Source organism: Porites lutea, chromosome 9 (genome assembly GCF_958299795.1).
Source record: "Porites lutea chromosome 9, jaPorLute2.1, whole genome shotgun sequence".
NCBI lineage: Eukaryota > Metazoa > Cnidaria > Anthozoa > Scleractinia > Poritidae > Porites > Porites lutea.
The window spans coordinates 29138297-29162763 of NC_133209.1; the positions used below are offsets into that span (position 1 = coordinate 29138297).

At 43.1% G+C, this 24467-nt stretch overlaps 1 protein-coding gene across 2 annotated transcripts in view; it reads left to right on the forward strand.

The window, feature by feature from the left end:
• Positions 1-8932: 8932 nt before the first annotated feature.
• LOC140947749 (uncharacterized) overlaps positions 8933-24467 on the forward strand; it is a 32496-nt gene continuing 16961 nt past the window's right edge. Inside the window, exons 1-11 of one of the 2 annotated variants that reach the window (XM_073396927.1) lie at positions 8933-9307; positions 10753-10865; positions 11213-11293; positions 15329-15416; positions 16420-16683; positions 17502-17639; positions 18793-18917; positions 20290-20837; positions 22231-22330; positions 22737-22818; positions 23117-23340. In XM_073396927.1, the coding sequence (XP_073253028.1) occupies positions 9272-9307; positions 10753-10865; positions 11213-11293; positions 15329-15416; positions 16420-16683; positions 17502-17639; positions 18793-18917; positions 20290-20837; positions 22231-22330; positions 22737-22818; positions 23117-23340 (1799 nt within the window). In that variant the 5' untranslated portion in view covers positions 8933-9271. The remainder of the gene's footprint in view (positions 9308-10752; positions 10866-11212; positions 11294-15328; positions 15417-16419; positions 16684-17501; positions 17640-18792; positions 18918-20289; positions 20838-22230; positions 22331-22736; positions 22819-23116; positions 23341-24467) is intronic. The other variant, XM_073396928.1, reaches the window with a different exon arrangement.

Consider the following 24467-nt stretch of genomic DNA (forward strand, 5'->3'; position numbering starts at 1 on the left):
AAAACTTTGCGTACCTCCAAAGAAATGACTAGTTTCTGCCAGTTTTTTTGTAAATCACTCTAATGTAAAAGTTTACATTCACAGAACCTATACACACGTTATTAGTATTTGCATTGCAAAAGACGTTCCTAAAGTCTCGGGGTCGACGCAAGGTTCTTTAATCCCTTTATCAATATACGCCTAAAACAGTTAAAACTATACTAAAACAAAGTATTATAAAAATATACACACACAAATATTATAAGAAAGAAAACAAAAATATAATAAAAAGTTTATAGAAATATAAGAAGTATGAATATAGAACTATGAAATAAGAATGCCCTAATAAATAAATCACAAGGCTTATCACGCAAGGTCGACAGATTTGTATTTGGCTTGAATTTAAATTCGAATAAGCTTGACGAAAAAGTAAAAATCTTAGGTAAGTAATCCTAGGTATTAAACCGTGTCAATTATTTCACAGTAATTCGTTGCTGGCGATTTCGCTTGTGGCGAGCTGACCGTAAACCATAATGACCAATAGTAATTATGCATAAAATACCTTCTTACCTTAAAAACACTGCTTGGTTCTCTCTAAGTTTATTTTTTCTTTTCCCCTCTTGAAGGGGAGAATAATGACAGTCACTAATAAAGGCCGCTTTTGGTTCAGTTTTGTAGTCAATAACTGAAATATTTTTAATTTTGACTCAATGCACCAATGCACATGTTGGACTGAATTAATGAAACCCCATGCGAACCTCCTTCCCGGAAAAGCCCTGGGAATGAGGTTGGCCCAATGTCTGTTATGACGATAACTAGAACAATATAATGTGCTTCCGGGAAATGAAAAAGTTCCGTAAGTTCCGTAAGTTTGCAATTATGAGGGCTTCTTCCAGACAAAGGCCTTAAGTTTTTTGGGTGATTTAGCTGTTGTCCATATCATATGTGTTGCGGCTGGGTTCCCTGTTTTCTTGCTTCCTGCCCTTTTAGATCACGTGACGAGTTTTTTGTTGTTGTACGGAGTTACTCGATATATCAGTTGGAGCGATTCACACGAAGTAACGACGTTTTAACGCTTGACAACGTATATATACCCTTGTTTGTACGGATTGCTTGGTCTTGTCAGACGTATATATATCCTTGGTTGTACGGATTGGTTGGTTTCGTCCAAATAAGTTTACAAGTGGATTTGCACCTTACAATGTGGTTGTCGGTAAAAGCGAGGTACCCGCAATGGCATGGCCAGGCGAATGCTGACTATAACAGGGCAAGACTCGCCAGCCCAACAACTCAAGTTTTGGAATACTCTCAAAGAAAGTGTATACTGCTCGTAGCTAAGGGATCGATTTCTTTCCTTCTTCTTTCCTTTATTTCACATTACTTAAAAGTCTTAAAACGCTGCTGACATATAAAATTCGCTGTACTAGCGAAGGAAACTCCATTCTATAATTCAAAATTGCATTTTGTTGAACGGTCGACCCTTCAGGCCTCAGGGGACTTGAATAAAACTTTGGTCGCGGTTTCAGTAACAGAAACTGACTAATCAGATGCATTTCCCAAGCGGCACGGGAAATATAGGCGTGTTTTCATCAAGCATTTGTCGGGCGTAATATAAACGCCTGATCATCTTTAGGGTGAGAAAGTTGCTCTGTCTTTTCCAAAACTGTAGAAACGCTGAAAAGCAACTTTTAGCACTCTTTCATTCGATTCCCTTGGCTAATAAAAAAAATGCTATATCTGAATATCCGTTCCGGTTTCTTCCGGAACAGAAAACGTTGAAAAAGTTTTAAAAATCTGTTTTATTATGTTTGCTGACCTTTTTTTTCAATTTTCAATCTTTCTTGGCGTCAATGAATTTCATCAAAAGATTTTGTTTAAATCGTTATTACAACGTTTCTAGCAGTTTTCACACAGTCTTCGTTGAGCGCTGATTGTCCAGGGCCATAGTTGTTTGAAAAAGTGCGATGTTCTTTTCCCTTTTTTGAAAATATTTTTTATACATTTTAGCGGCTTAACAACAGTTTAGTCTTTGAATGGTAGAATTTTAAGCGTTAATTGCACTTGAATAAACATCAGTAGTATATGTTTTTATTGTTGTACCGAACACAAAGGCCAGTAAAACTTGTGAAAAATAATTCAACATGCGCATAATCACATCTTGGTAAACTTTGGTAATGCTACTTGGCATGTGCAACACGAGTATTTCTCGAGTTGGAATGAATTTTAATCGAGAAACTGTACAAAAGGAAGACGCTGATTTCGAGTTGATTGAACTGTTAGTCTATGTTGTTTAGACGGTTAACTTACACTGGAAGGACCAAACTCGTCTCAAACGATCGCTGTCATTTCTGGAGTGGATCGAATGTCATCCCCAGCTAAGATTCGCTTGTGCCTCTTCACAGATATAAGGTTTGTCCTCAGTTCAACTTATATTTTTGGCCTATTAAGCCCTAGTTTACATTAATTGCTGGCAATAAACCCAAATTAATCTAGTCGCCGAAACAACGTTAGTGGCAGGCTGTAAGTTTAGGTGCCACGGAAATTTTAAAAAGTTTGAATTCTCGCTCTTTCGCAATTTTAACTTTAATCGTGACGAGCGGGTGCAAAACAGGCTATCGTAGTCTTCGCATATTCATTAGTTTTGTCAAACTGATAGTGGAGATCAACATCACCGTGAGCAATCAAATGTTAGGAGTCAAAATGGTTCTTGTGCTAACAATTCTTTAACACTAGTTTTCCTCAACTTTCTTCGCATTTATCTACCGAGAAGTTTGAAAGTTTGTTTGTTTCTTTCCCGGTACTTTTAAATTTATTCTGGGGCTAACTTGTGGTAATTCACATGGCTTTTGCCCTTTTTTCAAAAATACCATAATACTCTTTGTTGTTCCTCCTAAATTTTGCATTAGCATTGTTCTCAATTTCTCTTGGGGCGAAAGGCCTATTGTCTACTCATTCACTAGCCAGTTTTGTCATCGATTTGTCAAGTTTTAATCAAGTCGGCATTTCTTTTTCTGAATGCGTCTAATTCAAGCGTTAGTCAAATTGTCCATTGTTGAAGTGAGTGCTGTTTTTCTCAATGTATTGTGATTAGCGTCCAAATTGCTTTAACGGTTCTTACAATACTGGTTATTTTTGCTCCAGAAAGAAATTATTCTTTTGGACTTTACATAAAGGACTTTCTGTCAGAATTCTGTCTCTGTGTGTTATTCTATGTGTCGCCAGAAGTTACTTGTAAACATGCATTGTTTCTTTGTGATTTTTTGGCTCGATGAACGTTGAACTGGGGGACAAATATGTAATAAAGGTTTACGTGTAGTCAACAAGATAAACGCGAGTTGCGGTTGTTAGGGTCAAATAGGCCTATTTTGTTGATGTCTACTGCAGTAAAAATTTTTTTCTTTAACTGAAGAACTTTCCTCTTCTGTAGACTACACTAATAAAATAAACTTCAAAGGCTGGCACAAGATAATGGTCGACAGAGGGGCAAGACAGGTGTGAATAAAACTGAAGGTAACGAGAAACCAGTTAAACGAGAAAATAACATTTATTCGGAGTGCAATTCTTAACACGTTAGTACCGTGGTATTTACAACAACAAATAACGCTTTCCATATTTTTAACAGGTACTACCTGACTATAAAGAAAAGCAGAACGAATTGTCGTCCAAGAAAGTGTTCAAAATAACAATAAAAGCACTGCCACGGTCCTTTACAAGGATATGCAGCCAACTCATTTGTGTGTCTGTCATTTATTCAGTATATACCAAACTTATGGTAAGTTCATTTTCTGCAGAACACAGTCGATAAGTCGGGTCTTCATGCAATTTTCCGTTGTTTTGAACAGGTTATTATATTAAACAAGTTTTAAGAACAGGTCGTTGAGGTGGAACAGAAGAACATTATGAGAAATAGTAACCTACTGTTTCAATTCAGTGACCATAATAATAACCTGCTCGTCCTAAAACTATGGAAAAGTACGCGCTCAGTAATTATTCTATATAAGGTCTCGAGGCTCAACGATTAAGTTACATTTCCTTTCATGTTAAATATTTCTTTCCAATAATTTTAATGTAAACTTTTCGGCACTTTGACAATTCTGGTTTGGTATATACACCAAGACAACATGTTATATTTAGCTATAAATTAAACCAATTCAGACCTCACCCCCAAAAAACATCACCATCTAAAAGAAGTTTACGCTTTTGAATTCAGTAAAGCAAGTACCGTTTTGTAGACAAAACGGAACCTTACAAGGAGCTAAATTCCTTAGCGTAAACCAACAACAAAAAAACACCAAGATTGATACAACAAAAAAGTAGTCAAAAGGCCGCCAGGGACCAAATATTCAAAAGTACACAACAGACCACCGAAGGTAAGTAAAAAAGGTAAGTATCAAGGTAAGTTTATTTACATTGTTTTTTTCCTTGAGCCCTGGGGACTAAGTGCTCCGCCCAAGGGGGGAGAGCCCTGGGGACTAAGTGCTCCGCCCAAGGGGGGAGAGCCCTGGGGACTAAGTGCTCCGCCCAAGGGGGGAGAGCCCTGGGGACTAAGTGCTCCGCCCAAGGGGGGAGAGCCCTGGGGACTAAGTGCTCCGCCCAAGGGGGGAGAGCCCTGGGGACTAAGTGCTCCGCCCAAGGGGGGAGAGCCCTGGGGACTAAGTGCTCCGCCCAAGGGGGGAGAGCCCTGGGGACTAAGTGCTCCGCCCAAGGGGGGAGAGCCCTGGGGACTAAGTGCTCCGCCCAAGGGGGGAGAGCCCTGGGGACTAAGTGCTCCGCCCAAGGGGGGAGAGCCCTGGGGACTAAGTGCTCCGCCCAAGGGGGGAGAGCCCTGGGGACTAAGTGCTCCGCCCAAGGGGGGAGAGCCCTGGGGACTAAGTGCTCCGCCCAAGGGGGGAGAGCCCTGGGGACTAAGTGCTCCGCCCAAGGGGGGAGAGCCCTGGGGACTAAGTGCTCCGCCCAAGGGGGGAGAGCCCTGGGGACTAAGTGCTCCGCCCAAGGGGGGAGAGCCCTGGGGACTAAGTGCTCCGCCCAAGGGGGGAGAGCCCTGGGGACTAAGTGCTCCGCCCAAGGGGGGAGAGCCCTGGGGACTAAGTGCTCCGCCCAAGGGGGGAGAGCCCTGGGGACTAAGTGCTCCGCCCAAGGGGGGAGAGCCCTGGGGACTAAGTGCTCCGCCCAAGGGGGGAGAGCCCTGGGGACTAAGTGCTCCGCCCAAGGGGGGAGAGCCCTGGGGACTAAGTGCTCCGCCCAAGGGGGGAGAGCCCTGGGGACTAAGTGCTCCGCCCAAGGGGGGAGAGCCCTGGGGACTAAGTGCTCCGCCCAAGGGGGGAGAGCCCTGGGGACTAAGTGCTCCGCCCAAGGGGGGAGAGCCCTGGGGACTAAGTGCTCCGCCCAAGGGGGGAGAGCCCTGGGGACTAAGTGCTCCGCCCAAGGGGGGAGAGCCCTGGGGACTAAGTGCTCCGCCCAAGGGGGGAGAGCCCTGGGGACTAAGTGCTCCGCCCAAGGGGGGAGAGCCCTGGGGACTAAGTGCTCCGCCCAAGGGGGGAGAGCCCTGGGGACTAAGTGCTCCGCCCAAGGGGGGAGAGCCCTGGGGACTAAGTGCTCCGCCCAAGGGGGGAGAGCCCTGGGGACTAAGTGCTCCGCCCAAGGGGGGAGAGCCCTGGGGACTAAGTGCTCCGCCCAAGGGGGGAGAGCCCTGGGGACTAAGTGCTCCGCCCAAGGGGGGAGAGCCCTGGGGACTAAGTGCTCCGCCCAAGGGGGGAGAGCCCTGGGGACTAAGTGCTCCGCCCAAGGGGGGAGAGCCCTGGGGACTAAGTGCTCCGCCCGAGGGGGGAGAGCCCTGGGGACTAAGTGCTCCGCCCGAGGGGGGAGAGCCCTGGGGACTAAGTGCTCCGCCCGAGGGGGGAGAGCCCTGGGGACTAAGTGCTCCGCCCGAGGGGGGAGAGCCCTGGGGACTAAGTGCTCCGCCCGAGGGGGGAGAGCCCTGGGGACTAAGTGCTCCGCCCAAGGGGGGAGAGCCCTGGGGACTAAGTGCTCCGCCCAAGGGGGGAGAGCCCTGGGGACTAAGTGCTCCGCCCAAGGGGGGAGAGCCCTGGGGACTAAGTGCTCCGCCCGAGGGGGGAGAGCCCTGGGGACTAAGTGCTCCGCCCGAGGGGGGAGAGCCCTGGGGACTAAGTGCTCCGCCCGAGGGGGGAGAGCCCTGGGGACTAAGTGCTCCGCCCGAGGGGGGAGAGCCCTGGGGACTAAGTGCTCCGCCCGAGGGGGGAGAGCCCTGGGGACTAAGTGCTCCGCCCGAGGGGGGAGAGCCCTGGGGACTAAGTGCTCCGCCCAAGGGGGGAGAGCCCTGGGGACTAAGTGCTCCGCCCAAGGGGGGAGAGCCCTGGGGACTAAGTGCTCCGCCCAAGGGGGGAGAGCCCTGGGGACTAAGTGCTCCGCCCAAGGGGGGAGAGCCCTGGGGACTAAGTGCTCCGCCCAAGGGGGGAGAGCCCTGGGGACTAAGTGCTCCGCCCAAGGGGGGAGAGCCCTGGGGACTAAGTGCTCCGCCCAAGGGGGGAGAGCCCTGGGGACTAAGTGCTCCGCCCAAGGGGGGAGAGCCCTGGGGACTAAGTGCTCCGCCCAAGGGGGGAGAGCCCTGGGGACTAAGTGCTCCGCCCAAGGGGGGAGAGCCCTGGGGACTAAGTGCTCCGCCCAAGGGGGGAGAGCCCTGGGGACTAAGTGCTCCGCCCAAGGGGGGAGAGCCCTGGGGACTAAGTGCTCCGCCCAAGGGGGGAGAGCCCTGGGGACTAAGTGCTCCGCCCAAGGGGGGAGAGCCCTGGGGACTAAGTGCTCCGCCCAAGGGGGGAGAGCCCTGGGGACTAAGTGCTCCGCCCAAGGGGGGAGAGCCCTGGGGACTAAGTGCTCCGCCCAAGGGGGGAGAGCCCTGGGGACTAAGTGCTCCGCCCAAGGGGGGAGAGCCCTGGGGACTAAGTGCTCCGCCCAAGGGGGGAGAGCCCTGGGGACTAAGTGCTCCGCCCAAGGGGGGAGAGCCCTGGGGACTAAGTGCTCCGCCCAAGGGGGGAGAGCCCTGGGGACTAAGTGCTCCGCCCAAGGGGGGAGAGCCCTGGGGACTAAGTGCTCCGCCCAAGGGGGGAGAGCCCTGGGGACTAAGTGCTCCGCCCAAGGGGGGAGAGCCCTGGGGACTAAGTGCTCCGCCCAAGGGGGGAGAGCCCTGGGGACTAAGTGCTCCGCCCAAGGGGGGAGAGCCCTGGGGACTAAGTGCTCCGCCCAAGGGGGGAGAGCCCTGGGGACTAAGTGCTCCGCCCAAGGGGGGAGAGCCCTGGGGACTAAGTGCTCCGCCCAAGGGGGGAGAGCCCTGGGGACTAAGTGCTCCGCCCAAGGGGGGAGAGCCCTGGGGACTAAGTGCTCCGCCCAAGGGGGGAGAGCCCTGGGGACTAAGTGCTCCGCCCAAGGGGGGAGAGCCCTGGGGACTAAGTGCTCCGCCCAAGGGGGGAGAGCCCTGGGGACTAAGTGCTCCGCCCAAGGGGGGAGAGCCCTGGGGACTAAGTGCTCCGCCCAAGGGGGGAGAGCCCTGGGGACTAAGTGCTCCGCCCAAGGGGGGAGAGCCCTGGGGACTAAGTGCTCCGCCCAAGGGGGGAGAGCCCTGGGGACTAAGTGCTCCGCCCAAGGGGGGAGAGCCCTGGGGACTAAGTGCTCCGCCCAAGGGGGGAGAGCCCTGGGGACTAAGTGCTCCGCCCAAGGGGGGAGAGCCCTGGGGACTAAGTGCTCCGCCCAAGGGGGGAGAGCCCTGGGGACTAAGTGCTCCGCCCAAGGGGGGAGAGCCCTGGGGACTAAGTGCTCCGCCCAAGGGGGGAGAGCCCTGGGGACTAAGTGCTCCGCCCAAGGGGGGAGAGCCCTGGGGACTAAGTGCTCCGCCCAAGGGGGGAGAGCCCTGGGGACTAAGTGCTCCGCCCAAGGGGGGAGAGCCCTGGGGACTAAGTGCTCCGCCCAAGGGGGGAGAGCCCTGGGGACTAAGTGCTCCGCCCAAGGGGGGAGAGCCCTGGGGACTAAGTGCTCCGCCCAAGGGGGGAGAGCCCTGGGGACTAAGTGCTCCGCCCAAGGGGGGAGAGCCCTGGGGACTAAGTGCTCCGCCCAAGGGGGGAGAGCCCTGGGGACTAAGTGCTCCGCCCAAGGGGGGAGAGCCCTGGGGACTAAGTGCTCCGCCCAAGGGGGGAGAGCCCTGGGGACTAAGTGCTCCGCCCAAGGGGGGAGAGCCCTGGGGACTAAGTGCTCCGCCCAAGGGGGGAGAGCCCTGGGGACTAAGTGCTCCGCCCAAGGGGGGAGAGCCCTGGGGACTAAGTGCTCCGCCCAAGGGGGGAGAGCCCTGGGGACTAAGTGCTCCGCCCAAGGGGGGAGAGCCCTGGGGACTAAGTGCTCCGCCCAAGGGGGGAGAGCCCTGGGGACTAAGTGCTCCCTTTTCCCCCACCAACCTCCTAAAATGAAATAATTACTAATAAGAAACTTCGCTAAGAGGGAGTTTTTTTCAGAATGTTTTGCAGAAACCTTGCTTTGTTACATCTTTTGGTTTTGTTATTACCATTTACTGTTTTATTGCATAATATACATACTACATTTGTTAAAAATGGTGAAAATTTAATTAGCGGCCAGCCTTGAATAAGCGCCCACTCTTAAGGTCCAAATATTTAATAAGCGCCCAGGGCGGTTAATCGAATAAATACGGTAGCTATATTTATATCCTCTTTCCTGAAATTTATTTTTGCTCGAAAGAAACTTAATATTGCACTATCTTATATTATTGGACCACTCTTTTGCGCTTTTAAACACAGACTACAACGCCTTCTTGCTGCAGTGAAAACTTCAGGCCTTTCTCCACCCACCCCTCCCCAATTGTAATCATGAAATGTCAGAAGCATTCCTTGAAAAGAAGAATGCACTGGGGCGCCACTGCACTAAATCAATCCAAACTGCGAAAGAATGCGTGACATGTACATAAAAATGCAAACAAATAGAACATCTACTTTCCTTCTTACATAAATTTGTGTTGCTTGGTTGGGTTGATGACATATAGACATGGATCACATGCACGTCTTGGTGAGATATTGGACACAAAATTCGCATAATCGAGCCAGTCGTGTGTGGAAATGATCTACTTGACAACGCAACAGGTTGTCTGAGAGAAGGAACACATGAGACAAGAATTTAGAAAGCTCTGTTTTCAGCTGGAAACTTGTGTGATCTGAAATGAAGGCTAATCCTGAACCAATACGCTGAACAGAAAAGCGAACAGCTTTGGAAACAAACGATGGAGAGAGATTTAAGAACTTTGAGGCGATCGAAGGTAAGAGTTTAATAAACCAACTGCGCGTAAAATATGTTTGTTATTGACCGGCTAGCGTTAATACTGGTCTCTTGAACCGATGCCTTGAAAGAACATTTTAGCCTGTGATTTAATATGTTCCTAGGCTACGGCTGGAGCCGTGAGTTAATTAATACTGCCGCTCTCTTGCCTTCTCATCTATCGAGGTTTGGTTTCCGTTTTTGAGGGCACTGTTTGTGTAACCTAATATAAGTTCACAAGAATGTCGATTACCTCTATACGGCTAGTGTTTCAATGCGACAGATAACTTTGAAATTTTGATGTCGAGAAGCAGAAAGTGGTAGGGCAATGGCGTGATGTTGACAAAACTAGTCAAAAGTCAAATAAATTAATAATTTGTCGCTGATATGTTGTTTGTGCTATAAAGTTGATAGCTTACTGTCTAAACACTGTAATTAGGTAATTATTAATGACTCAGTCTACTGTTCTGAATACTATCTGATTGCTCTAGTCCCCAAACTCTGCTTTCCTGATTCCTTTCCCTAATATACTCAGATCCTCTGAGATCTATGAAAGTAAAGTTAACTTATCAATAACTGTCCTCTTGAAAAACTTGAAAGCATATATATAATTACAGTAATTTTATCTAACTTTTTTTATTTTTGAAATTTCTTTTCTCTTATGCATTATTGTGTGTTTTCAATGTCTTATTCTGTTGTACTTTTTTTCCTGGAGACAATAGGCTTAGAGAGCTATTACCTACAGTATTCTTTTGAATAAAGTTGCCGCAACAGGCTTAAATATAATATTTATTAATCTTATAGAAACATGACAATTTTTGCAATTTTTTTTATTTAACAGCATAGCTATAAGGATCTAAACAGTTTTTGTCTTTTCCCAATTTTATTTCAATTTGTCAGTCCACTGTAGACTCTTTATACAACGGTTGTTTATTACAAATATTAAGCTCATTGTTCAAGGTTTTTTTGTCATTTAAGTTAACTTTTTTATACATGCAGAACAATTCTTCTGAATCAGTACTGTGGATGATTTGATGATCATCATTATGAGGAATCATGATGATGATGAGTACCCGCCACCTTTTTTCAGTCTTTATCCTGAGAGAGCCTGGATTTTTTTCTTAAAGACCTGATCATTTTCAAAGACACCCTAAGATTTTCCAAAGATGCTTCCAATATTTGCAAGGCATTCCAAAGTTGTCAAGTTATCATCTCCAGTACTTTCAGTTGGAAAATTCAAAGGATATGTCAGATCTAAAGTAAAATCATTTATACGACTTTTCTTTTGTCTTGTTTAATTGGTTCAAGTTTATATTTTTGCATTATTTGATGAAAAAAAAAACTTTACCATTATATTGCACACTTTTTTGCTCTACAGTGTCTCATATTTCAAGCTGTAGCAGTTTTGCTTGTTATGTTTAATTTATTTCTTTGTACTATTTGTAGCTCATGAACTACTCAGAGTTTCGTGTGATGACCACTGCTCTTGAAAAGTACTACAAAGATGTTAAAATTGCAATTTTGACTGGAAAGAGATCTGCCAAAGACCTAGATTTGAGGTAGAGATACAGGTCGTAAAATGAAGGATTGTTGTTGTGTAATGTTGTTTAAAATTTTCCCACAACAATAGTTAAATTTTATAATTAAAACTAATATTACAGCAAGCGCTCTTGCTGGTCACAGCATTCATCACTAACTTGGGTGTACTGTGCAGTTTCCCATTCCTACCAGATTTTTCTAGCCCCCTATTTTCATCAATGTTTTCTGGTATGGGGTTCACACACGCCCTTTTTTCTGTTTTTAAAATAATAAGAAGTTAACTAAAGTTAACTGAGTGATTCAGTGTAATAAATTCATCACAGCCTACTGCATATACCTCTTATTAAAGCATGATGATATTTTGCAGACCATATTTATATGATGAAGGAGACCCTTATGATAAACCCTTTTATGGAACTCTTTTGAAGATGTTATCTGAAGTTGCAACGTAAGTTATTTGAAATCTACAGGCCCTTTTTTAGGGTGTAATAAATATTGTAGTCTTTAATCTGGTGATTGAAAGTTGAAAATCATGTTGCATATTCGTTTTGCTGACAAGCACACCTCAGGTAGCCTGCAAACACAATGTATTTCCGGTTGTTCCTTCTCTTCACCCAAAAAGTAATGTCTGCTGCTACCCAAGCCACCAAATGATTTCTGTGACAAACAAAACATTCCAGGCGCCAATCCATACTCTGTCATGAGGGGACACAAAGGGCTTGCACTGTAAGTATCCCGGAAGGCTCCATACCATTCCTTATAATTTTGTTATAAGGAATTGTATGGAGCCTTCCAGGAGACTTTTCTTCATTAGCTTAGGCGCGGCGGATTTTGTCACGTATGATCAGCACGAGGTGTTTTTCCCGACACCCTTCTGTCAGGAAAATGTCATCATATGAAAGCAAACCAGACACGATCGCGTCGGCAGGCCGAAGCCGGCAAAAATAAAAAGCTTTTCTTCTTCCAGTTTTGTTTCGATGTGGTCAAAATAAATCAGGTTTGTAGGTTGTAGGTAATAAAATATTGTCTTATTCAGTTCTCAAGGACCTTTAGAAAACGAGATAATTGACTAGAGAAAGAAGCGTGAAAACGCTTTTCTGGAAGAAAATATATTTTAATTCTCGCAGCAATTTTGCGAAATCGCGAAGCGCAATATATTCAGTTTCTTCCAAAGCCGTCATGATTAAGCAGTGTAATGCCATCACAACTAAAAATGAATTTAGTTTGTATCGCAAAAGCCGCGAAAATAGAGATGAAACAAAAAATGGATCGGAAAAATTAATAAAATCACCAAAAAACGGTCTCGCGGGAGCTTTAACAAACAAACCGTTGGTTTATTTAACCTAACCTGGAAAAGAAGACATCTGCACGCAGAATTCATTTCATACTACATGTAGTTGTGATTTCGGGAACGGACTTCAGGAGCCTCATTGCCGTAATATCTTCTACATTGCAGAAACTACAGCAGAATCGCCCTGCTCACGTGCTAACTTTCCGTTCCAATTATGACTATACGGTACCAGTGAATTGTTTCGAAATTTAAAGGGGCGAAATTTATTTCCATCGGCGCATAGTTAGCTAGTTAAGCATGCAATAATAATGCACAGCACTGTAAATAACACGGTTCTAGAATATCTGACGGCTTCGCGTTTTGTTCGTCGCTGCATGTGATTTAATCGCTTATAACCTAACAGAAATGCATAAATACAAACAAGCTCGCTGTTCCACAACCCCGCACTGAATTTTAAAAGAGAAGCCTTTCATATAACGGAAGAGTGTTGTAGAACATCTTGTCTCTGAAGGTGCGGCAATAATTTTTTTAAAGGAAAATTAAAAAACCTTAATTTAGATATATGTAAAAATGTGAAGCAGGTTTTTTATTGTTATATCGTTATTATTTTAGTTTTTATCTGGTTATATTTCTATACTTGAATGTAAATATACCTAAGGGAAATACCGTGTATTACCTTACCTCACCTCTGTGATGTGTGTAAATTTGTCTTTTGCTATGATTTTAGACAATACGACTTCTCCTGACTATCAATTGTGCGTCAAAACAATGTATCAAGCGCGCGATAAAGAAATTGTCTAAGTGCCACGGTGTAGCACTTTATGACAAAGTTTTAACGGGAAAACTTGTTGCCATCTGATGTACACCTGTATAGTTTATGTTTGTAAGCTCTACCTAAAGTAATCAATGGGTTACACTGCACCCATGGGTGTGCCACCTAAAGTGCAGCCTATGTTCGTTAGCTCTACCTAAAGAATCACTGGGTTACACTGCACCCATGGGTGTGCCACCTAAAGTGCAGCCTATGTTTGTTAGCTCTGCCTAAAGAATCACTGGGTTACACTGCACCCATGGGTGTGCCACCTAAAGTGCAGCCTATGTTTGTTAGCTCTGCCTAAAGAATCACTGGGTTACACTGCGCTCTGTGACGGACGTTTGCCTCGCGCTCTCTTCAGAGACCAAAAAGCTATAGTCTGTTTGGCCAAAAATCAAGCGTTGTTCCCTCTAAAAATTTGACACCATATTGGGCCCCGAAAGACGTTAAAAGTTCCTCCACAATAGAAGAGTGTTTTGCTAGAGGTTAGAAACATTTGGCTTATATGAGTTTCAATATAAAGGTGCAAAAACTTATCAGCATAATTATAGCACACAAACATTGTCATCAAACTCCTGGCATGTAGCCTGAATAAGCCAAGCAAATATAAATAAAGCATATAACCAGAAATATTCGTCAAATGGTCTCGTAAAGTAAATTATACTTCACTTTGCGAAAGAAATTTATCTCTTGTATCCGTGTTACGCATCGAAAAAGCGAGGAGTCATCGCATGACATTAGGTAACAGAGGTAATACCCACGGGTTTCACGAATTCCAATTCCACGATTTTTCGCCGAGTAACAAATTTAAAACGATCGAGTTTATTAAGAAAAATTGAGAAAATACAAAATATGATGTACCACTGCTCGCAGTTAGCTATAGCTATTCGAGGCAAGCAGTGGCTTGACACTAAGTAGAATAATTACAATAACAATACTAAATAGAATTAATTATTATCGCACAATACATTAAAATAAGCTGAATACTAAGTACAAAGTGAATAATTACAATTACAATACAATACAATTACAATTCTTACCTTACAGTTGTCGGTTCATTTACCTTACATTCGCCAACACTAGTAAACATGGATAAAACGATGAAATCCGGCACTCTTCTTTCAGAAGTAGCAAGCCGCATGAAGTAAAATCCACCGATATGCGCTGCATTCTCACCCAAATATAAACATTTGTCGTGGAGAAAATACGACGAGGAGGAAAAAATGCCAGATCTTCGCCTCGGCAATCTATTCTAGCTACCAAGCCGGCGTATCTCCAGAAGGTGGACTCGAAGTGGGACAAACCTTGTGATTTTTTCAGGAGCGCTTTGCGCGCAAACTAATTTATTCTGGCGCGAAATGAAGATTAAGAAAATGTATCTGAAATCTAATACACGACAAGAAAATTTTCGCACTTTCGAGGAACGCGACATATTAAATGGGATTAAGTCGGATTAGCTGCCAGCGGAGAAAACATCCCTGCGTGGGATTGTACTTCCAGTAAAAAGCCTCTGTGTCCTCTCATGTGGTTTCCACCGTTTTACGTCTGTTCTCAGGTCAAAAAAATACACTGCATAGAGCCCATTTAGAGAAACACATTCTGAAGTGGTAACCTTAAGCTTCATTTCTTCAGAGTAGATTCAATGTGTTGGGTGTGAGCACCAATATCTCTCTTCAGTGCACACCATGAAGACTTTCCTTATTGTCAATGTTGGGGGGCTGGGACGGCATATTCTTTGTAAGAGTTTGGCTCCCCCTGTTAAATGTGACCTGGGTGTGAATCCCGAGCAGTATGTGAGTTGAGTTTGTCGTGGATTTTCACCCTTGTTCTTAATTAGCAGTTTTTCTCCTGATACTCCATTTTTTTCCCTCTCCCCAAAAATCCATGTAAATCCCTCAGGCCACTTTGTGGATAAGCTACTGCTAAAATCCTGTGTATTTTATTTTCATTTTATTTTCTTGGTATGGGCAACCTCAGCAAGTTCAGAAATTAAATATGTTCTGAGTTTACTTTAATACAAAATAACTATAATATATTTTAATGACTCTGTTTTACTTTTCAAAACTTTTGATCAGCACACTTTCTTTCTGAACATGCCTGCACATTTCTTCCATCAAGGAATGGTTTGTTTAATCAACAATGGGAAAACCAACTGTCAGACTGAGTACTAAAACTTGCATTCTCAAATATCTTTCCCCCTTCCTTGAAAAAATGATGACAAAACTCAAAGGACCCACATGTAGGGTACATGTACACGTGGGCCAATGTGTGGAATAAACACTGAATAGGTAATTTATATCATTTACCCTAAGAATTAAGTGTTCTTTAATGTACACCTGTAGTAAATTGTACCTTTACTTTTTTCTTGCCTAATCTAGGTCAAAGTACTTTGATAAACAGCATGAGGATTTGATGAAGATTTATAATTGGTACAGAGCTAACAAGAAGCTTATCACATCTCCACCCGTAAGTTTAAATTGTTTTAATAATTTAATTGCACATAGTTCATAACAAACATCCCTGAGAGAACTTAACTTGACTTCCTGGTGGTAATACAGTCAAACCTCCACTAACGGGCTCCACTCCACAATGGCCACCTCTCTACAATGGCCACTGTTTTGGAAGCAAGGATGGCATAGTGGTGAGAGCGCTCGCCTTCCACCAATGTGGCCCAGGTGTGAATCCTGGTGTCAATGCCATATGTGGGTTGAGTTTATTGTTGGTTCTCTCCTTTGCTCCGAGAGGTTTTTCTCCGGGTACTACGGTTTTCCCCTCTCCTTAAAAACCAACACTTTAAAATTCTAATTCAATCTGAATGCACAGACACGTTTCAACGAGTTTTTATGAACTCCTTAGTGCTCTGTGGGTAAACAAATTACAATTTACAATTTACAAGACACTGTCCAGAATTTGACTCTTGTTTAGACCCCGCTACAACGGCAACCTCTCCACATACAATGACCACTTTCTTCTGTCCTCAAGGTGGCCATTGTAGCTAGATTCAACTGTGAGTGAAACTTGTACATTTGGTAAATTGCTTTTAGTTTACCTAGCCAGGATGGAAAATAAATGTTGGAATGATATAGGCAGCAAGTCTACTACTGATTTGTCCTAGTAATGCCCTACCCAAGGGCAATACTTTCTGTATCACTGTAACATACCATATACATACATGCAAAAATCATTAATGTGGACAGTCATTGGTGGGTCTAAAATACAGGTCACTTTTCCACAGGTCAAAGTACAGGTCATCATGATACAGATAAATGAACAGCATTAAGTGTCGCCTAGCCCTAATCTCTTAACATTATCTCTATTAGATCGAGGGGAATCTGTGTGGTTTGGTAATTTATCGATGGGGCAGTGACATGTACTCTTGACCTGTGGAATGTGACCTGTACCTTAGACCTGGCAAGCTACAACTGACAGGAGTTACCTCTGAAAGTTCTCTTTTTCATTCGTTTGTTAGAAAATTCCAATCCCTAACTCTGAGAAGAAAGAAAGGAATTCTGATGGTTCAGATAGCTTTGATGAGGATGAAGAAGAGGAGGAATTAAAGGAATTGACAAAAGTTCCTAAGCTTCACCTGCGACCTAAAACAGCACCTGCAGTTGAGGGGCGCAAAGGAGTGCGATATGTGACCTGGAATGAAGCACAACGTCAGCAAAATGGACCCAAAAGGCCACACTCAGCTGCAAAGTCATTTAGGAATCTGAGGGGCTCCTGGAGTGAGGTAATGTATTTTTAGAATCTAGGAGCTGGAGACCTAAATTTGACAAAAACTAATGATGTTTACCACATGATACCTAATGGCATTTTGAATTCTTGGGGGATCCTGCGTCCATACAATGTACATGTAAATTGATTTGTGTCAATATAACACCGTTAAAATTCATTCAATATTTCATTTCAATATACTGGCCATCTTAATTTTAACTCATAGACAAAGAGCTGTTTTCCAGTAAAAATGCAATAAGAATGTGAAAGCATGTGGAAAGGAATGAACAAAACTTCCAGTGCTTAATTTCCCATTCAGTTACTGATCAAGCTTGCTTTTAGATCTGCACACACCGTTATCACTGCCATCGCATTAAGTCATTTATATCTATATTTAATAATACAGTCAACTCTCTCTTAACGGACGCCTCTATAAGACGAACACCTCTGTAAAACGGACACCAAGAATTGGTTTCTGCCTTTCTTTACTCCCTTTATTTGACTGTCTATAAGATGGACACCTCTCTAAGACGGATACTCAGTGCCAGTCCCAAAGGTGTCCGTCTTAGAGAGAGTTGACTGTATTCCAATTTAATTTATTTGGTATTCATTTATTAATTTGTGACAAAAAGAAAGTATAATATAATGTGCATACATGATTGAAAAACTGGATTTCGAAGATGCTGCAGTGTATACTGATCTTGCGCTGGAGTGTGTACAATGAAGTAACAATCTTAAATAAAGATATTTCTGCGAGACAGACACTGTTTCAGATCACATCACCGTTGTTTAAGTTTAAAGTGACAATTAATTGTCAAGGTCTGGTGTTTTTAGGATGCACTGACAAGAAGCCTTCATATCAGTGCCTACGGGCCACACCCAAGTGATGGAGCGTTTATGGACCAGGATGTTGGATCAGCTGGTTACATCTTTAGACCTGGCACGGCACCACCTGTCATTAGGAATACTAAGGTTGAACATTTTTTTCAATGAAAATTGTTTTTCCTTCAGACCTTCACATTCTAGGAACGCTTACAGAAGGGTTTTTTTTTCTTCTGACTGGACTGAATACACTAGATCTTCAAAATTTCCACCAACAAATACTAAATGTTTCAAATAATAAAGCATAAGTTCGCCCCATGTAGGGGAATCTAGGACAGTCCTGGATTCTGGATTCCACCCTGTAGATTCCGGATTCCAGGTACTGGATTCCAGCATTTGTCAGTAGAACTTGGATTCTGGATTCCAAATGTTGTGGGATTCCGGATTCCTTGAGCCATATTCTGGATTCCATAAGCAAATTCTTCCCAGATTCCGGATTCCACAAGCAAAGATTTCCCAGATTCCGGAAACCGGATCAGTCCCTTACATGGGGCGAGTAAGTTCTAAAATGGATAATAAGGAAATTTAGTATTCCTCCATGACCCCCGGATTGCCAGTTGTAGTTCTCTAGTGCAGGGCTATTTTTATCTTACGTGCTTGTTTATATTGTTCCTTTATTTATTTTTTCATTTATTTTCCACACAAAAGAAAAGTACAGTGTAAAATGTAAGATAGGTACTGGTAGATAAAAGCAAAGCGACAAGTACATCTAAGAGAAACTGTACAGAAAGCGAGAATAAGACATTAGGCCATGCGAGCTATGGGCTGTATTTGTATCCCAACAAGTGGAGGAGATGGCGTAGCTATGCATGATACTTGGTATTTAGGGTCATTCAGGTCTGTGCAACAGGCCCGAAATTATCTCAGTGTGAGATACAGGTGCAGACAACCCAGTTTCTGTAGCATGAGGCTCCTAAGAGTATTGGTGCTCCCCCTGGATGGGATGCTACTCTATCACAGTGAGTGCGACCCCAAGCCGTATGGGATCATTCTACGTTTCTGGGAAACTGCCCACCTACCCCCTCCGTAAGCCAACATTGATATTTCTTCTCACTCATACTGCTGGTACCCATTTATAGACCGTGGTGAAGAGAGACAAATTATTAGAAGTTCAAGTTCCATTGGGCCTCCTTGTAAGCATGGACAGGGTGTTTAATTAGGAATATATCCTATCTGGGTTTTTCATTTTATACCCCAATAACTGTATAAAGGTGTCTTTATTTTGTAATCTTGAATTCTGCAGGGAAGAGTAAATACTGACCAGTTGAAGTCATTCATTCTGCGGCCATCTAACAGCAGTTCTGCTCCATTCTCATCACCCATAATATCACCCCTATCATCGCCAAGAGATTCTCCTGTGCCCTCCAGGTTTGTCTTTCAATTTTCAAGGGAGCTTAAGCAGCGGCGACGGCGACGGCAACGAGGACGTCAAAAAAAGCAATAGGTTTATAAGCAAAACAAGAACTTTGCACATGCATCACGCTTTCTTCTACATTTCTTTGCCGTCACTGCACGACAACAACGTGATTCTCTCCTCACTGGACGTTTTATGGAGGACGTAAACACATCACGACAAATTTTTCTTTCTCTTCTAAACTTAAGTGCGGTCCCCAGTAAATCAACTACAGGGAAATTCACCAGCATTTGATATTTTCAGCAAATTGGAATAAACGCACAAAGTTTGAAAAAAGCGAGTTTATTTTTAAAGTGATGTTTTCGCTGCGGTCGCCGTTGTCGTAGCTATAGCGCCCTATTCTATCAGTTTCCGTTTTTGATTGAAAATGGAGATTTTTTCTCCTGCTTTGGCTTACCGTCCACACGTTGTTAACGGTCACTGGAAAGGCTTTTTTTTTAAAAACGCTCTCCAAAGTGGAGATTATTCAATATTGAAAACGCGGGCTTATCGTTTTCCGTGGACGCACGAAAACGGAGGTTTTATAATACGATGATGTCATACATCATACAGCGCATGCCCTGTTAGGGATGGTATCGTATTTAGTCCTTTCCATCGTTTCGCGTTTTCGTGTGGACGTGCGAGGACGATTCAGATACGATATGCGTGGACGCGTATTATTTTGAAAACGGAGAAAAAACTCCGTGTCAAAAAATTTGGGGATACTTGTGGACGAGGCCTAATTTCAAGTCATTTGACACACTTCTTAAAAAAACACACATGTTCATTGCTACAAGCAAGGCTTGTGCAGTGATGAGAGCACTTGCCGCCCACTAATGTGGCCTGGGTGCGAATCCCAGCGGTGATGCCGTGTGTCAGTAGAGTCTGTTGTTCATTCTCTTTCTCAATTCTGGCATAGTTATTAGAGGAGACAGGTTATGAAGGGCAGGAAACAACAAAGATGCTGCAGTTTGTGTTGGAAGCTCCCTGAAGTTGCACAAACCTTTGTTTTCTGTTCACAAATTGTGACCGAATAAATTAACGCGGCGATTTTATTGGTCAGTAAGTTCAAAATGATTGGAATGCTATTGAACGTTGTGCACTGTTAGGTCCACAAAAATATAACAAAAGATTCTGGCGGGCTTCATAACCATTCCCAAACTATGGTTTGGCTCTAGGAAGAAGCATTTTGCATCCAGAAAGTTACTCAGCCGTCTGACAAATGTTTTCAGAATAATTACGACCTCAACTTGGTGTCTCTTCTACCTATTTTCAGTAGGCGATAAGTTAAGTCTTTTAAGTGTCTCATAGTTTCTTTCTGTTGTTGTTGTCGTTTTTGGTTCTCAGTAGGACAAAGTCACCCTTGACAGCGCACTTTGCTCCTGACATTGTAAAAGAACCATCTGTGAAGTTGACTTCAAGGGTCAGTAAGGACAAAATTGTTCATCATGAAACCATAGAGGAGAAGGAAATGAATGATGAAGATAATAGCCATAGTAAACAGGAGAAAAGCCAGCCAGCAGTAAACGTTACAGAAGTGGCAAGCAAACCGACTCCGTATAACCTCCCGAATGGTGCCTCGCCGTCACAACTGGAGGGGATTATTCAACATCAGAAGAAAGAGGAACAGCTTTTAGAAGAACAACATGAATTGTTACAGAAAAAATTGCTGCACGATTATGACCATTACATTCGAGATCTGGGTTCAGCACAGGAGAAGAAAGTCGATTTAGAAATGGTCAACGGAGACGTAGCGTTAACGGACAATAGGAAACCTGTGCAACCTTCTCAGGACAGTAAGAAGACTGTGCAACCCGCTCCTGTTGGAACTTACGATCTCTTTTCACCCGAAGTCATTCCAAGTTATTCCATCATGTACTCTGGATCAAATAATGGTTAGTTTATTAGCTCATGCATCTGGCTTTAGGTGTAAGTAGTCAGTCAACAAACGTTAGATTGAATTTTGTTTAAGATATTTGTGGCGCTACAAAAAAAAAGAACGCCATGCGCTCTAACTCTGTTTTGGAGCACGAAAGTGTTGTCGCTAATATAATTATTACTAAAAATCGTGTAGAAAAAGAATAGATGACGAAATTGTAACCTTAGTTTGCATGATTTTCTTCCGTTGATCTATTCTAAACGGATCAAAGACAAGAAATATTTTGGAAGGTTTTATTTTTTATTTTTTCGCCTTAATTTTTTTCTCGCCTCTTTTTCTTTTGCTTTACTGTTATATAACGTTATCACCTTTACTTGTTTGCGTTAAAGTAGATTGTTGATTGTGACATGAATTCACTGATGGGCAAATTTAACTTCCAAGTCGAAAATAACTAAAAGAAAGAAAGATTTTATTTCTGCCTCCTCCCCTCCCCTCTTTAAAAAGTTGTTTTCAGTGTGGAGTGTATGTGATTTTCCTTACGGTCCTGGCTGAACCATCACGGTCCCAGTAGATTTTCCTCATATTAGGTTTACATTAAGGGGCATTTTGGTAGTTTTTTGGGGGGAAATGGTCGGGGTTGATTATAGAAGGAAATAAATAAATACACATAAAGCAGTTATTCTGTTAATGAGCTCAGAGGCATCTTGTTTTGCTGGTGCACTATCTGGTATTTCTCTACCAATAATTTCCTTCATATTGTAATTTTCAACCACCCTCAAATCCATTATTTTCAGATTTTCCATAATTTTTAACCCCCTTCCCCCATCCCCCCTCCCAATGTTAATTCATTAAAAGCATTCGAAAGATCACCCAAAAATTCGTAAACGTGTATTGAACAAATGACTAAGGGGAGCCATTACTTGATTGAATGAAATCTTAGCTAGATTTGGAGGTAAAAGGGCAGAAATAAGCAAAAAACCAGACTTTTGACGAGGATCCCCCTGAAGTCGTACTAACATTCTCGTATCAGCTTGATCAGCTTGTTATAGTGAGCCATGGTAACGAAAACTCCCTGGGGAAGAATTTCACTCCTCTTAAGAAGCTTGTATTGTTAGTAGTAAGACGGTAATAACTCTTTTTGTTTGCGTTTGTTGTACAAGAAAATGGTATATTGATCAATCAGTCAATCAAATGTCTTTATTCAATCTTAAGATAACATAGAAATCTTATGTTACAAATACAAATACATTAGGTACAAAAGTTGAAATTGAAAACTATACACACAAATGCTGGGATAAAGGTAATACAACATTATAACTAGTAATAATTAGTTTATTTTTAACTCACATGGTCTGACTCATATGTATAACGAGGCGTTTGTATTTCCGCTGTCTTAAATTTCTTTACAGCAAATGGCCACAACAGGAGTTTATCAGAGAATGGTAATCATAGATTAAACACGAATGGAGCCAGGCTTCATAACAGACACGCTACAGTACCACATAACAAGTAAGATATTGTAATTTGAAATAAATCTTCAAATTTTGAGTCCGTAAGGATAGTACAGGTAACTATAACAACAGATTTCCTCTGAAGCCATACTTATTTTCATCCTAATTCAAAATGAATCTGAATTAGGATGAAAAATTATAATCTTCTTCCTAATACTCAGAATTGCAAGCTGGCTGTAACCGTGCATTAAGGCCAGGCCTGTTACACGTGTCGAGCTTCACATGTGACGAACCTAACGAGAATGAGCAAGAATTGTAAAGAGGCGAGCACTTCTCTTTCCTACAATGTTATCATAGTTGTAACGTGTTATTGGAACGGCTAAAAAAATAAAAAAACAGTTGAAGTTGCCTGTTGAAAGTCGTGTGAAGTATTATAGCAATTACTAGTCTGTTTTACTTTACAGCCGACAGGAGGTGATCAAAGTTGACGCTGTTCTCGGTCTAGTCACACCTATTGGTGCACAAATGGAATACGACAGGGAAAGGGTGAGTTATTTTCTCGATTTTTTCTCAGAAGCGTTTCTCTTCAGTCTCTTAAATTGAGTGTATCGAGTCTAGTTGTGTCATATCAATTGATCTTTAGATAATCGACAGTTTCAGCTCGCGCGATTCCAGCCGTATGGTAATGTTGTATGGCCTCGGGATTTTTGTGGCATGCACGTTTTAGGTCATCGCAAGCTTATTTATTCACACTAGCCTGTGAAAGCAGCCGTTCCTCCTCGCTCCTCGCCGCTAGGGACATTTTGCTAGGCTAGAATTCACACTTGTTATGTCTTCTTTGTAGATGAATAGTCAAAAGGTAGTGTCAGGCCAAAGGCAACGCGGGACAGTCTGGGTCCCAACAAGTATGACCTCAAAATCTTCTGACTCCACCCCTGTCCGTGAAGAACTAGCATCTACCCCAGTACCCTCAGAGAAGCTTTCTGAAAAGGACAATGCCTCTCATAAGACTCCTTCGATCTCTAGTGACCAAGGAATCAGCCCAGAACAGGAACATTCTGCGTCCAGGTTTGTGCCTAAAGGAAAGTTTTCCGCACAACCCTCCACAACTATTCAACGATGAATGCGTTATTCCAGGGAGACTACGCACGCATAGAGAAACGTGTAACGTCACGTTACCTTGGTAGCAAAATTTCTGGAGCTTTTTCTAGACAGAGACGGTCGTTTGCATTGTCAAACGATGGAAGATAAGTTTGGGCTACCGTTTTGTTCCTGAGTGCATTCATACACAGGAAAGTCGTACATGTCAGGTTTTTTTTTTTCGTTTTTTTCTTTCATTTTTCCAGGACCACGGTTTTTTGAGATCCACAAATTTTGATGAGAACGTGACGTAACGACGTCTCCTTCTCTGTTAAGCGCCTAGATGAACTTAATTTTGATTCGAATCCTGTGACTCTTACCATTTTCAAACTGTTAACTTGAATGGCCTTTCTGGTTCCGAACAATCGGTCTCTGTGTTAGTTTGTCTCCACGAAAAGTGCTCTTAGAAGATCTTCAAGTAGCTCAGTAAGTCGAGTTAAGGTAGTAACTGTATTGACTACAATCATGAAAAACGGATTTTAACATTTGAATCTTAGTTGAGTACTTTAAGTGCTTTGATATTTTTTTTCCAGTGATTGACTCACGTTCTTACGTTAGAAAAGAAATAAAACTGAAAAGCACAGGGATTTAAGATGCCGATGAAGTCACCCCACCTTTGAACCTATCTCGGGCCGCCCGGTTTATAAGCAATTTTCTTTTGTCACGCCACGACTAACATTTATCTCTTTCGAATTTTAAAAATGCCAGTTGAAAGTGCTTTTTTTTCTGAACGTTTATTTCCCGTTTTTGGCAATTGTCTCATTGAGATCGGTTTTCTCCGTTTCCAGAACTTGGCGATGTTTTAGTTTTTTCATTCTAAAGTACCGTGTTCTGTTTTATTTGGGTTATTTAATAGTTAACAAAATGAAAAATGTAATGATTGCTCTCTTTAGCTCTGTAAGTTTTTTTTAATACACTATCGATGCGCAATTTTTTTTAATTCTGCCATTGGTAGAAACAAACAAAAAACAGAGGCATCAAGAGAAAAAAAACAACGGAAATTTCTCAAACGGAATCTGTCTTGACAAACTTAAGTTTTGTTAGTAATTACATAA